This window comes from Hyperolius riggenbachi, chromosome 3 (genome assembly GCF_040937935.1).
Source record: "Hyperolius riggenbachi isolate aHypRig1 chromosome 3, aHypRig1.pri, whole genome shotgun sequence".
NCBI classification, from domain to species: Eukaryota; Metazoa; Chordata; class Amphibia; order Anura; family Hyperoliidae; genus Hyperolius; species Hyperolius riggenbachi.
The window spans coordinates 14827083-14841516 of record NC_090648.1 but is presented as its reverse complement, the minus strand read 5'-3'; the positions used below and the strand labels follow the sequence as shown (position 1 = coordinate 14841516).

General features: G+C 53.5%; 1 protein-coding gene across 3 annotated transcripts in view; it reads right to left on the bottom strand.

Moving 5' to 3' along the window:
- CAMTA2 (calmodulin binding transcription activator 2) overlaps positions 1 to 14434 on the bottom strand; it is a 183702-nt gene that overhangs the window by 136378 nt on the left and 32890 nt on the right. For all 3 annotated transcript variants that reach the window (XM_068273892.1, XM_068273893.1, XM_068273894.1), the window contains exons 3-4: positions 5904 to 6007; positions 1963 to 2030 (exon numbers count right to left, since the gene is read on the bottom strand). In XM_068273892.1, coding sequence (XP_068129993.1) covers positions 1963 to 2030; positions 5904 to 6007 — 172 coding nt within the window. The remainder of the gene's footprint in view (positions 1 to 1962; positions 2031 to 5903; positions 6008 to 14434) is intronic.

Below are 14434 nucleotides of genomic sequence, written 5' to 3'. Positions count from 1 at the left end.
GCCATGCCGAACTTCTTCAGTTGGCGGAGGAAGAAGAGCCTCTGCTGGGCTTTCTTCTGGGTCAAGGCTGTGTTTGCCTTCCAGCTCAGGCCTTTGGAGATGGTGGTGCCCAGAAGGCGGACGCTGGCCACTCTTTTGACCTCGGTGCCGTAAATGAAGATTGGTGGGGGGTGAGGGCATGCTTCCTGAAGTCTACAATCAGCGCTACAGTTTTGGATGTGTTGAGGACCAGCCTGTTCTCCCTACACCACTGGCAAATTCTGTCAACCTCCTGACGGTAAGCCTGCTCATCATTGCATAAAGGTCATAGAGGTAGTCCAGCCATGATGTGATGTGTATCCCTGTTCAGATGCTATCTATCTGCGTGTCTGTGGTGCCTTCGGTATATCACATCAAATACGGTATGTCATATTGAATACGTCATAAGCCGTATGAACATATTCTAATTGACATGCCTCAAGCAGCCAGAGCTGACACTTTTCCTTGCCCTGCAGAATCAAAGGACAGAAGTAACTACTTTAGCCCTAGTCTCTTATCAGATTCTTGCTGAGGCTCAGGCCATAAATCTGGCTTCTGCTCTGGCAGAAATCTAAACTGGGTCCAGCAGAGCAAAGTGGACTCCAGCCGTGGCACCTCTGAAGAGTGTCAAATGTTGAAAGATGCTCATCAGAATCAGAATTAATTTATTTTCGCCAAGTAAGTTTGCACCTACAAGGAATTTGTCTTGGCAGTTGCTTTACAAACACAAACAAACACAATACAAGGACAGACAGTGTGAATATTACAAGTTAAGGATATTATAAGTATACAGCTGATCTCTACAAGAGGAAAGTGACCTCCCAGTAACTTCCAACTTCATATCTCCTTATAATTTCATAGTTTTTAAAGAAAACCTGTAACGACAAAAAGAGCCCCTGGGGGGTACTCACCTCGGATGGGAGAAGCCTCCGGATCCTATCGAGGCTTCCCCCGTCCTCCTGTGTCCCACGGCGGTCTCGCTGTGCCCCTCCGAACGGCGGGGATGTAAATATTTACTTTCCCGTCTCTAGCGCAGGCGCAGTATCGGTTTTCCGCTCGGAGATAGGCGAAAATAGCCGATCGCTGTCGGGCCGCTCTACTGCGCAGGCGCAAGTCCCCTGTGCCTGTGCAGTAGAGCGGATCCGACGGAGATCGGCTATTCTCGCCTATCTCCGTGCGGAGAGCCGCAACAGCGCCCCCGCTGGAGCCAGGGAAGGTAAATATAGCAAGCCTTGTCAGGCTTGTCAAGCCTGGATTTCTGGAGACTTTGGGGGAGCCAGCGCTGGACTGCCTGCAGCTACAGCGGAGGGGGAAGCCTCATTGGGACCCCCAGGGGAACTTTTTTTTTTGTTACAGGTTCTTTTTAAGCTTTTTAGGATGATCTGATGGAGGGTCCTATTCAAGATCGGCCTACTGACATTTAAATCAGTACATCATCTGGGCCCTGGATACATGAAAGAAATGTTACAGCTGCATTGCAATCTCAGATCCGCAGGTTCTAATAATCTTGTCATACCCAGAGTCCACCTGGAAACTTTTGGTCCCAGAGACCTCTCCCTAGTGTTTCCCGTTTCTGTTGTATTTTATCGAATGTACCGGTATTGGTGATGTCTCTAACTACACATCAGTTGTATATACAGTATCTGTACTTGTGTTGCTGGCTGTCCTGATTGTACAAAGGGTTAAACCTCTCATGTATCTAGGTTCCCCAATATTTGTTTTGTACTGTGTACAGCCCTGTGGGAGATGGCGTTCTATAAATAAACAATAATAATAATTCAGATCTACTATCATATGCATTAGGAAAGTGGGAGAGTGAGACTCTCACTAAAAGCAGGTCGGCATTTCATGCAAGTCTTCTTTCCGTCTGGACTCGGGGATCGATGAAATGTACAAGGAGAGAAGTCCCCAAGAGAACAGCAGCATAAATGGGGGTCACAGTACCTGGTTTTGGGGGCGCAGGATAACCATTCGTCATGCTTCTCGAAGGTAATAAGGTAAGAGGCGATCTCCTGCGGAAAACAGCCAGAAATAACCACAAGGTAAGTCACATGATGAATACAACACAGCTACGAATAACTCTAAAGGTGGCCCTACATCAGATGACTCGGCGGCCGATCGAGTATAAGATTTGATTATTATAATTGGATGAAAATCTGTATCGCCAAGAGCATGCCGATTGATGCTGCGACCACTGTCAGGCCGAAATTGGTCGCATGTATTGATGGGACATGCTTCAAGATGTAACGCCGACATGCTTGATCGGGTGCGCTGCGGTAATGGCGAGTGATATCAGGACAAGCATTGAACGCGGCGAAACCCCTGCCGCTGTCCACACAAAATGTGCCCCCGATGCCCTGTACGTGAATACTTTACCAGTCCAGGGGCCGTTGGCTGCGTCTCCACACTGCCTCACATACACCTGCCTACGTTACACCAGCAACCACGTGGAGGTGTGCACGGGAGGCAGCCGTTACCCCAGCAACCACGTGGAGGTGCGCACGGGAGGCAGCCGTTACCCCAGCAACCACGTGGAGGTGTGCACAGGAGGCAGCCGTTACCCCAGCAACCACGTGGAGGTGTGCACGGGAGGCAGCCGTTACCCCAGCAACCACGTGGAGGTGTGCACGGGAGGCAGCCGTTACCCCAGCAACCACGTGGAGGTGTGCACAGGAGGCAGCCGTTACCCCAGCAACCACGTGGAGGTGTGCACGGGAGGCAGCCGTTACCCCAGCAACCACGTGGAGGTGTGCACGGGAGGCAGCCGTTACCCCAGCAACCATGTGGAGGTGTGCACGGGAGGCAGCCGTTACCCCAGCAACCACGTGGTGGTGTGCACGGGAGGCAGCCATTACCCCAGCAACCACGTGGAGGTGTGCACGGGAGGCAGCAGCAGACACCAAACAGGTAAAGTATCGGCGCGCGGGGTACGTTTTACATTGGGGGACAGCGCTGGTGGCAGCAAGGCGGCCTCACAAAGCCAATTCCTAAGAGATTTCAAGCTGAAATCGATCGGTATTCTGCCCGTGTATGGACAGCCGACAGATCTCTCTCAGATCAGAGTCGATCAGAAAAGCATCGGTTTCTTGGTTGACCTGAGCATAGATCATCTGATGTAAGGGAACCTTACAGGACCACTAAAGGGAAAATAGTAAGCAGTTAATATCTGACAGAACCAACAGGTTTTGGACTAGTCCATCTCCTCATGGGGGATTCTCAGGGTTTTCTTTGTTCTCAAAAGCATTTCCTAGTCTAAGGCTAGGTCCACACTGGTCCGTTGCTGATCGGATCTGTTTTACACGGATCCGTTTTTCTCAACTTTTTTTTTTCCTTCCCCCGTTTTTCCTAAAATGATATTTTTGCAGCATACGTTTCCAGTCCGTGGAAAAGTATGCCCAGCCATTGGGGAGAGGCAGCCACCATGCTGGATGGGGTATAGCAGGCAGGACGGCGTGGCAGCGGTCAGCGGGGACGTCCCCCCTCCTCCCTCACCTGGGTACCCCGTCCCAGCTACCCCTCCAGCTAGTTTCGGGTGCTTACCTACTTCTTCGGTTCACGATCCGGTTCTTTTTAATGAATCGATTCGAATGAATCAATTAATTGAAAAGAGCTAAACTTCTCATCACTATGCTTCACTGCCTGCAATGCCACCCTCTATACTTCAGAGGGCAGCATTGGAGGCAGCGGCTATGTAGTGATGGGAAGTTTGGCTCTTTTCAATGAATCGATTCATTAAAAAGAACCGGATCCTGAAGCGAAGGAGTAGGTAAGCTCCTGGCTCCCTGATATACATTGTAATAAGTTTTGGGTAGTGGGGAAGGGGACCCAGTTGAGGGAGGGGGGGGGGGGGAAACAACTCCCCTCCCCACTGCCAACCCTGTCCTGCCTGCTATACCCCTCCAGCATGACGACCCCCCCTCCCCCCACAGGCTGTGACACAGAAACGGATCCGTTTCAGTGTCAAAATCTGCCTGTGTAGAGGGTAATTTTCCCATTGCCTGCCACTACCCCTGCGTGTATCAGGGTCCAGATCCGTTGCGTGAAAATGCAGCAGACCCGGACCTTAGATTTGATCTAAGGGAAAAATTTAACTAAATAGCATACCTGAACCGATAAAAAGACAAAACTGTAATTTGACTTACTTGGGGCATCTTTCAGCCCCCATAATCTTCTAGCAATCAGGGGGGCGCGCAGACAGCACGGAGCATGCGCTGTGACCCAGCCAGGACAGAGTTTTTAATGAGGGACGATAGCTGCACGGTGGAGGGGACCCAAAAAAACTGGAGGGGTCTCAAAGATTATTGGGGGGCGGGGGGTGACAGAAGAAGCCACAGGTAACTCAAATTCAACTTTATCTTCTGTGTGAGCGGCTACTCTCCTCTGAATTCCATTTTTGGCTATTTAGTTTAGCCACTCTCCTTCCCTCAGTCGTGGATGCCACTACCATCTTTAAAGTGTACCAGAGACGTAGGGCCAGATTTATCAAAACATTACCGACAGTTTTTTCTTCTAAAACTGTTCTAACCAGCAGAGGAACTGTTCTGCATGATAGTAAGAAACTTCCCAAAGCCTATGTAATTGTGGCAGTTTTGCGTGGATTTCTAGAGCTACACTACAGTTAAGAAAAGTGCATATCCATCCCTATACTGCTGCAGATTAAGAAGTGCTCATTAGCAGTTCTACAGATAGTGCAGCAGTGCAGGCTAGATGTGATTTGTGAAGGGCTCCTCCCCCCTCACTCAGAGCCTGCTGACAGCAGGTGTGTTGGTTACCTCAGCAACAGCAATTCCCCTCACACACTGCACTGCCTGAGAGACCTTCCTAGCTCCTTCTATTCCTTAAAGTTTAAGAAGGAATCTGGACTAGCTAGTGATTTCTTCGGATGTCTGAGACAGTTCTGCACGGATTTCTAAAAAACCTACTAATATTTTGTCTCAGACACTCTTGATAAATCTGGCCCGTAGACTCTTTAAAGTTTTATACAAACCTGGGGCTTCCTCCAGCCCCATATGCACAGATCGCTCCCACGCCGCCATCCTCAGTCTTCTGCACCGGGTCCCGTAACTTCATCCAGTCGTGGCCAGTCTGAGCATGCGCAGTGCGCTCCCTCCGACGGACAATAGTACTGGCCTCCAAGTCATGCAGTTCGAGGGGAGGGAGGCTGCCAAGATGACAGCAGCCGTGCTGTGCGAGCAGGAGAGGAGAGCTGGAAAGAGACCTGCACTGGTACACTAGATGTCCGCTCCAGACACTGCCTATCTTGGCCAATCACACGGGGATGCTGCCAATTACAGCCACCCACTACTTCTCCCCACCCTGCATGTCCACGTCATGTGACCCAGTGCCATACTAACCGTGCAGCTGAAAAAAGGACATCGGGTGTCTCGCTTCCCAGATGTGGGGGAAGCTTCTAACTTCAGCGCAGGACTCATTGGGTGGCTGTGATTTGCAGAACCTCCCGCACAGAGAGATGTCACTATAGAAACTCCATCATCCCCGCCCTACACCTGTAACTTCAAGTTCTGATAAGTTTACTGGCTCCGACAGTCTCTCAGGCGGGAACCAAGCTCTGTCTTTGGGCCAATCACTGCACTCGCGGGCAACAACCCCAACCAGTCAGCAGCATCATTGTTATGCCACACACCTTGCCTGGGTCTTGTTCGCTATGTCCTGATCTCCCTCAAAGAGGGGTCCGCTGTGGCTCCAAAACGTAGGAATATTAATAATGTCTAAAGATTTCCTGATTTGGAATGCTTATTGGCCTTTTGAACTTCTTGGTAGAGCATTCCACCTTCCAGCCCGAAGCAACCACCCCAGGCCCTGAGTGTGGATAGAGTGGGACCTTGTCACACTCAGAAGCCACTATGGCTCGTCAAACGCTTTACCTCATTGGTGTTCCAGCGAAGCCTCTCTTTCGGTAACAGGGTACACTTGGGTAAACACTCCAGCAGCTTCTTGGGCAGAAAAACCTTAATGTGGTGGCCGTTTTCTGTAAGACAAGAACATAACCATGACTGAACTCGTCTGGCATTAACTGATGACTATAACAGAGCACTAATATCCCACCACAGTGAGCTCTCCTTCCAGCTACTCCGTCCGTACCTTGTGCAAACAGTGTAAGAGGAATCACTCCATTACTGGAAGAGCTTGGGACACATCCCACAGATGGACAGGAGGATGGGACACATCCCACAGATGGACAGGAGGATGGGACACATCCCACAGATGGACAGGAGGATGGGACACATCCCACAGATGGACAGGAGGATGGGACACACCCCACAGATGGACAGGAGGATGGGACACACCCCACAGATGGACAGGAGGAGGGGACACATCCCACAGATGGACAGGAGGAGCGGACACATCCCACAGATGGACAGGAGGAGGGGACACATCCCACAGATGGACAGGAGGAGAGGACACATCCCACAGATGGACAGGAGGAGGGGACACATCCCACAGATGGACAGGAGGAGGGGACACATCCCACAGATGGACAGGAGGAGGGGACACATCCCACAGATGGACAGGAGGAGGGGACAAATCCCACAGATGGACAGGAGGAGGGGACAAATCCCACAGATGGACAGGAGGAGGGGACACATCCCACAGATGGACAGGAGGAGGGGACACATCCCACAGATGGACAGGAGGAGGGGACACATCCCACAGATGGACAGGAGGAGGGGACACACCCCACAGATGGACAGGAGGAGGGGACACATCCCACAGATGGACAGGAGGAGGGGACACATCCCACAGATGGACAGGAGGAGGGGACACACCCCACAGATGGACAGGAGGAGGGGACACACCCCACAGATGGACAGGAGGCTGGGACACACCCCACAGATGGACAGCTGGAGAGGAGGACAGGACACATCCCACAGATGGACAGTTGGAGAGGAGGATGGGACACATCCCACAGATGGACAGGAGGAGAGGAGGCTGGGACACACCCCACAGATGGACAGCTGGAGAGGAGGGGACACACCCCACAGATGGACAGTTGGAGAGGAGGCTGGGACACACCCCACAGGTGGACAGTTGGAGAGGAGGGGACACATCCCACAGATGGACAGTTGGAGAAGAGGACAGGACACACCCCACAGATGAACAGTTGGAGAGGAGGCTGGGACACACCCCACAGATGGACAGTTGGAGAGGAGGATGGGACACACCCCACAGATGGACAGTTGGAGAGGAGGATGGGACACACCCCACAGATGGACAGTTGGAGAAGAGGACAGGACACACCCCACAGATGGACAGTTGGAGAGGAGGCTGGGACACACCCCACAGATGGACAGTTGGAGAGGAGGAGAGGACACATCCCACAGATGGACAGTTGGAGAGGAGGCTGGGACACATCCCACAGATGGACAGTTGGAGAAGAGGACAGGACACACCCCACAGATGAACAGTTGGAGAGGAGGATGGGACACACCCCACAGATGGACAGTTGGAGAGGAGGATGGGACACACCCCACAGATGGACAGTTGGAGAGGAGGATGGGACACACCCCACAGATGGACAGTTGGAGAGGAGGATGGGACACACCCCACAGATGGACAGTTGGAGAAGAGGACAGGACACACCCCACAGATGGACAGTTGGAGAGGAGGCTGGGACACACCCCACAGATGGACAGTTGGAGAGGAGGAGAGGATACATCCCACAGATGGACAGTTGGAGAGGAGGTTGGGACACTCCCCACAGATGGACAGTTGGAGAGGAGGAGGGGACACATCCCACAGATGGACAGTTGGAGAGGAGGATGGGACACACCCCACAGATGGACAGTTGGAGAGGAGGAGAGGATACATCCCACAGATGGACAGTTGGAGAGGAGGCTGGGACACACCCCACAGATGGACAGTTGGAGAGGAGGAGAGGATACATCCCACAGATGGACAGTTGGAGAGGAGGCTGGGACACACCCCACAGATGGACAGTTGGAGAGGAGGAGAGGATACATCCCACAGATGGACAGTTGGAGAGGAGGCTGGGACACACCCCACAGATGGACAGTTGGAGAGGAGGAGAGGATACATCCCACAGATGGACAGTTGGAGAGGAGGCTGGGACACACCCCACAGATGGACAGTTGGAGAGGAGGAGAGGATACATCCCACAGATGGACAGTTGGAGAGGAGGCTGGGACACACCCCACAGATGGACAGTTGGAGAGGAGGAGAGGACACACCCCACAGATGGACAGTTGGAGAAGAGGACAGGACACATCCCACAGATGGACAGTTGGAGAGGATGGGACACACCCCACAGATGGACAGTTGGAGAGGAGGGGACACACCCCACAGATGGACAGTTGGAGAGGAGGCTGGGACACATCCCACAGATGGACAGTTGGAGAGGAGGGGACACATCCAGCAGTTCCTCTCACGATAGATTGGACCAAACAGAAAAACTAGGCCCGGATCACTTGACCATTATTACATGGCGTAAGAAAGGAACATAAACTTTGTTAATACCGGTAAATATGTTGTACTGCTTATTTTGTCGCACAGAAGAGGAACCACGGGAAATCCGAACCAACTGTGCTTATTCTAAGAATCATTAAACGTCACAGTGGTGGAGGGTGAGTGGGTAGCGACACAGAATTGTGAATTTTTACACTGCACTGTATGTGAAGCAGCTGTCAAGGCCAATGCCCTCTCCACCTACCCACCCCCGCTGCCAGCCTTATGGAACCGCTGAATACACAGATTGGCTGGGCTCCTGTGCCTGCTTAAACTCCTCTATAAGGTAAGACTGTTAATGTGTAATATCCCCATCAGGCGAAGGAGGCATTTTTGGCGCACAGGTGTTCTTTGTAAAATCAGCTCTTCCATAGATCGCAATGCAATTTTAAAGGATTCCTGAAGTGACGTGTGACATGATGAGATAGACATGTGTTTGTACAGTGCTTAGCACACCAATAGCTACGCTGTGTTCCTTTTTTTTCTATCTCTGCCTGAAATAGTTAAATATCAGGTATATAAGTGGCTGACTCAGTCCTGACTCAGACAGGAAGTGACTACAGTGTGACCCTCACTGATAAGAAATTCCAACTATAAACCACTTTCCTAGCAGAAAATGTCTTCTGAGAGCAAGGAAGAGATAAAAAGGGGAATTTCTTATCAGTGAGGGTCACACTGTAGTCACTTCCTGTCTGAGTCAGGACTGAGTCAGCCACTTACATACCTGATATTTAACTATTTCAGGCAGAGAAAGAAAAAAAGGAACACTGCATAGTTATTAGTGTGCTAGGCACTGTACATACCCATGTCTATCTCATCATGTCACTTCGGGTATCCTTTAAGGCTGTGGGGGTGGCAGGTGGTTATTTTTGGGTGTGGGTGCTCCCATTTAGTGCAAGGGATGGGTTCAGAACAAATCAGACTGTTAAAGTGGACCTGAACTCCTGCACAGGACAGAAGGAAAACAGAGAGAAATGCCCCCTGTATGTATTTAGAGAGTTTAGCCTGTCTAAATCCCCCTCATCTGTGACTAACCGCAAGTGTAATTTGATCTCTCAGCTGTGTCAGCTCTGGAATGCCAACTGCCTTGGCAGAGCAGCTAATTTGTAAACATAGGATATTAACCCTTTGCCTGCTGCCATGAAAGCAGGAAGTAAACACACCGAAGATTTATTGCAGGATTTGTATCGGCTGTAACAAAGAAATGTTTTCCTTTAAAAGGTTATTATGCTGTTGCTCATCATTTAGAGCAGAGAGGTAGTTGTGAGTTCAGGTCCGCTTTAATGAGGTAGTATACGGAAGTTCGGCCGCAGGCCTGAGGTCCAACCATGTGTGGCGGGGAGTCCAGCGGATTGAAGAGGTCCATCAAACCTCCAGTAGTCTGATCATAAATGTAGAGCCAAATCCTTAGTCTACCCTCAAGTGCGATAAATAAATCTCCAAAATATTTGCTCATATTTCATACAGGGGTTATACAGCATGACAAGACCAGCATCAACGTTTCGGGATATGTGCCCTTTATCAAGAGACTGACAAAGGTTCTTGACAAAGCCGAAACGTTGTTCTGGTCCCTTCCCTGCCTTGATGGCCTTTACGGCCTAGGGGTCCATCTCACAAGGATTGTGGCCATCAGGATTGTTACACCCAAAACAAGTGTAGCCACAAAAACACCTGATCTGAAGAATAGCCCCCTGTATTGGAGAAGTGTCGATCCTTCATGGTTACCCATAACCTCCAAGTATCTAAGGGATGAGAAATACCAGGAACCCAATGGTGCAGCATCTCTGGAGCAAGGGTATAGGTAAAAGGTAGTAGGTATAATACTCACAAAAGTGGGTTGCAACAACTTGCAACCACCGTCTCAACCTGCGGGAATATAACCGTCCCCAATCGGTGTCCCAGGTCTATAGATGTACATGCTGGTTAATCCCTGTCTTGGATAAGTTCTGAGTACACTAGGTCCTCCTCGTCACTAGATCCTCTAAGGGTATGGACTATACCAGAGTTCCCCAACCCTGTCCTCGGGGCCCACCAACAGTACATGTTTTGTGGAAATCCACACAGCTAGTTAATCAGCTCTGCTGCAACACTAATTACCTCATCTGTGAATGTGTGTGGTTTTCTGCAAAACGTGTACTGTTGGTGGGCCTTGAGGACAGGGTTGGGGAACACTGGACTATACTATAACACCATGACTAATATATAACTGGTAGGTGTGACAATGAGAAGTATAGGATCTTCCCTTCTCTGAAGAACTAACCATAAGTAATGGAAAAAGCAATTCATGCACATTAAAGGGACACTTAAGCCAGAAAAAAAGAGTTTTACTCACCTGGGGCTTCTACCAGCCCCCTGCAGCCATCCTGTGCCCTCGTAGTCACTCACTAATCCTCTGGTCCCCCGCTGCCAGCTAGTTCTGCTTCTACCAGCCCCTGCAGCCATCCTGTGCCCTCGCAGCCACTAACTAATCCTCTGGTCCCCCGCTGCCAGCTAGTTCTGCTTCTACCAGCCCCCTGCAGCCATCCTGTGCCCTCGCAGTCACTCACTAATCCTCTGGTCCCCCGCTGCCAGCTAGTTCTGCTTCTACCAGCCCCTGCAGCCATCCTGTGCCCTCGCAGCCACTCACTAATCCTCTGGTCCCCCGCTGCCAGCTAGTTCTGCTTCTACCAGCCCCCTGCAGCAGTCCTGTGCCCTCGCAGCCACTCACTAATCCTCTGGTCCCCCGCTGCCAGCTAGTTCTGCTTCTACCAGCCCCCTGCAGCAGTCCTGTGCCCTCGCAGCCACTCACTAATCCTCTGGTCCCCCGCTGCCAGCTAGTTCTGCCTCTACCAGCCCCCTGCAGCAGTCCTGTGCCCTCGCAGCCACTCACTAATCCTCTGGTCCCCGCTGCCAGCTAGTTCTGCTTCTACCAGCCCCCTGCAGCAGTCCTGTGCCCTCGCAGCCACTCACTGATCCTCTGGTCCCCCGCTGCCAGCTAGTTCTGCTTCTACCAGCCCCCTGCAGCAGTCCTGTGCCCTCACAGCCACTCACTAATCCTCTGGTCCCCCGCTGCCAGTTAGTTCTGCTTCTACCAGCCTCCTGCAGCAGTCCTGTGCCCTCGCAGCCACTCACTAATCCTCTGGTCCCCCGCTGCCAGCTAGTTCTGCCTCTACCAGCCCCCTGCAGCAGTCCTGTGCCCTCGCAGCCACTCACTAATCCTCTGGTCCCCCGCTGCCAGCTAGTTCTGCTTCTACCAGCCCCCTGCAGCAGTCCTGTGCCCTCACAGCCACTCACTAACCCTCTGGTCCCCCGCTGCCAGCTAGTTCTGCTTCTACCAGCCCCCTGCAGCAGTCCTGTGCCCTCGCAGCCACTCACTAATCCTCTGGTCCCCCGCTGCCAGCTAGTTCTGCTTCTACCAGCCCCCTGCAGCAGTCCTGTGCCCTCGCAGCCACTCACTAATCCTCTGGTCCCCCGCTGCCAGCTAGTTCTGCCTCTACCAGCCCCCTGCAGCAGTCCTGTGCCCTCGCAGCCACTCACTAATCCTCTGGTCCCCCGCTGCCAGCTAGTTCTGCTTCTACCAGCCCCCTGCAGCAGTCCTGTGCCCTCACAGCAACTCACTAACCCTCTGGTCCCCCGCTGCCAGCTAGTTCTGCTTCTACCAGCCCCCTGCAGCAGTCCTGTGCCCTCACAGCCACTCACTAATCCTCTGGTCCCCCGCTGCCAGTTAGTTCTGCTTCTACCAGCCCCCTGCAGCAGTCCTGTGCCCTCGCAGCCACTCACTAATCCTCTGGTCCCCCGCTGCCAGCTAGTTCTGCTTCTACCAGCCCCCTGCAGCAGTCCTGTGCCCTCGCAGCCACTCACTAATCCTCTGGTCCCCCGCTGCCAGCTAGTTCTGCCTCTACCAGCCCCCTGCAGCAGTCCTGTGCCCTCGCAGCCACTCACTAATCCTCTGGTCCCACGCTGCCAGTTAGTTCTGCTTCTACCAGCCCCTGCAGCAGTCCTATGCCCTCACAGCCACTCACTAATCCTCTGGTCCCCCGCTGCCAGTTAGTTCTGCTTCTACCAGCCCCCTGCAGCAGTCCTGTGCCCTCGCAGCCACTCACTAATCCTCTGGTCCCCCGCTGCCAGTTAGTTCTGCTTCTACCAGCCCCCTGCAGCAGTCCTGTGCCCTCGCAGTCACTCACTAATCCTCTGGTCCCCCGCTGCCAGCTAGTTCTGCTTCTACCAGCCCCCTGCAGCAGTCCTGTGCCCTCGCAGCCACTCACTAATCCTCTGGTCCCCGCTGCCAGCTAGTTCTGCTTCTACCAGCCCCCTGCAGCAGTCCTGTGCCCTCGCAGCCACTCACTAATCCTCTGGTCCCCTGCTGCCAGCTAGTTCTGCTTCTACCAGCCCCCTGCAGCAGTCCTGTGCCCTCGCAGCCACTCACTAATCCTCTGGTCCCCCGCTGCCAGCTAGTTTTGCTTCTACCAGCCCCCTGCAGCAGTCCTGTGCCCTCGCAGCCACTCACTAATCCTCTGGTCCCCCGCTGCCAGCTAGTTCTGCCTCTACCAGCCCCCTGCAGCAGTCCTGTGCCCTCGCAGCCACTCACTAATCCTCTGGTCCCACGCTGCCAGCTAGTTCTGCTTCTACCAGCCCCCTGCAGCAGTCCTGTGCCCTCGCAGCCACTCACTAATCCTCTGGTCCCCCGCTGCCAGCTAGTTCTGCTTCTACCAGCCCCCTGCAGCAGTCCTGTGCCCTCGCAGCCACTCACTAATCCTCTGGTCCCCCGCCGCCAGCTAGTTCTGCTTCTACCAGCCCCCTGCAGCAGTCCTGTGCCCTCGCAGCCACTCACTAATCCTCTGGTCCCCCGCTGCCAGCTAGTTCTGCTTCTACCAGCCCCCTGCAGCAGTCCTGTGCCCTCGCAGTCACTCACTAATCCTCTGGTCCCCCGCTGCCAGCTAATTCTGCTTCTACCAGCCCCCTGCAGCAGTCCTGTGCCTTCGCAGCCACTCACTAATCCTCTGGTCCCCCGCTGCCAGCTAGTTCTGCTTCTACCAGCCCCCTGCAGCAGTCCTGTGCCCTCGCAGCCACTCACTAATCCTCTGGTCCCCCGCTGCCAGCTAGTTCTGCTTCTACCAGCCCCCTGCAGCAGTCCTGTGCCCTCGCAGCCACTCACTAATCCTCTGGTCCCCCGCTGCCAGTTAGTTCTGCTTCTACCAGCCCCCTGCAGCAGTCCTGTGCCCTCGCAGCCACTCACTAATCCTCTGGTCCCCCGCTGCCAGCTAGTTCTGCTTCTACCAGCCCCCTGCAGCAGTCCTGTGCCCTCGCAGCCACTCACTAATCCTCTGGTCCCCCGCTGCCAGCTAGTTCTGCCTCTACCAGCCCCCCTGCAGCAGTCCTGTGCCCTCGCAGCCACTCACTAATCCTCTGGTCCCACGCTGCCAGTTAGTTCTGCTTCTACCAGCCCCTGCAGCAGTCCTATGCCCTCACAGCCACTCACTAATCCTCTGGTCCCCCGCTGCCAGTTAGTTCTGCTTCTACCAGCCCCCTGCAGCAGTCCTGTGCCCTCGCAGCCACTCACTAATCCTCTGGTCCCCCGCTGCCAGTTAGTTCTGCTTCTACCAGCCCCCTGCAGCAGTCCTGTGCCCTCGCAGTCACTCACTAATCCTCTGGTCCCCCGCTGCCAGCTAGTTCTGCTTCTACCAGCCCCCTGCAGCAGTCCTGTGCCCTCGCAGCCACTCACTAATCCTCTGGTCCCCGCTGCCAGCTAGTTCTGCTTCTACCAGCCCCCTGCAGCAGTCCTGTGCCCTCGCAGCCACTCACTAATCCTCTGGTCCCCCGCTGCCAGCTAGTTCTGCTTCTACCAGCCCCCTGCAGCAGTCCTGTGCCCTCGCAGCCACTCACTAATCCTCTGGACCTCCGCTGCCAGCTAGTTCTGCCTCTACCAGCCCCCTGCAGCAGTCCTGTGCCCTCG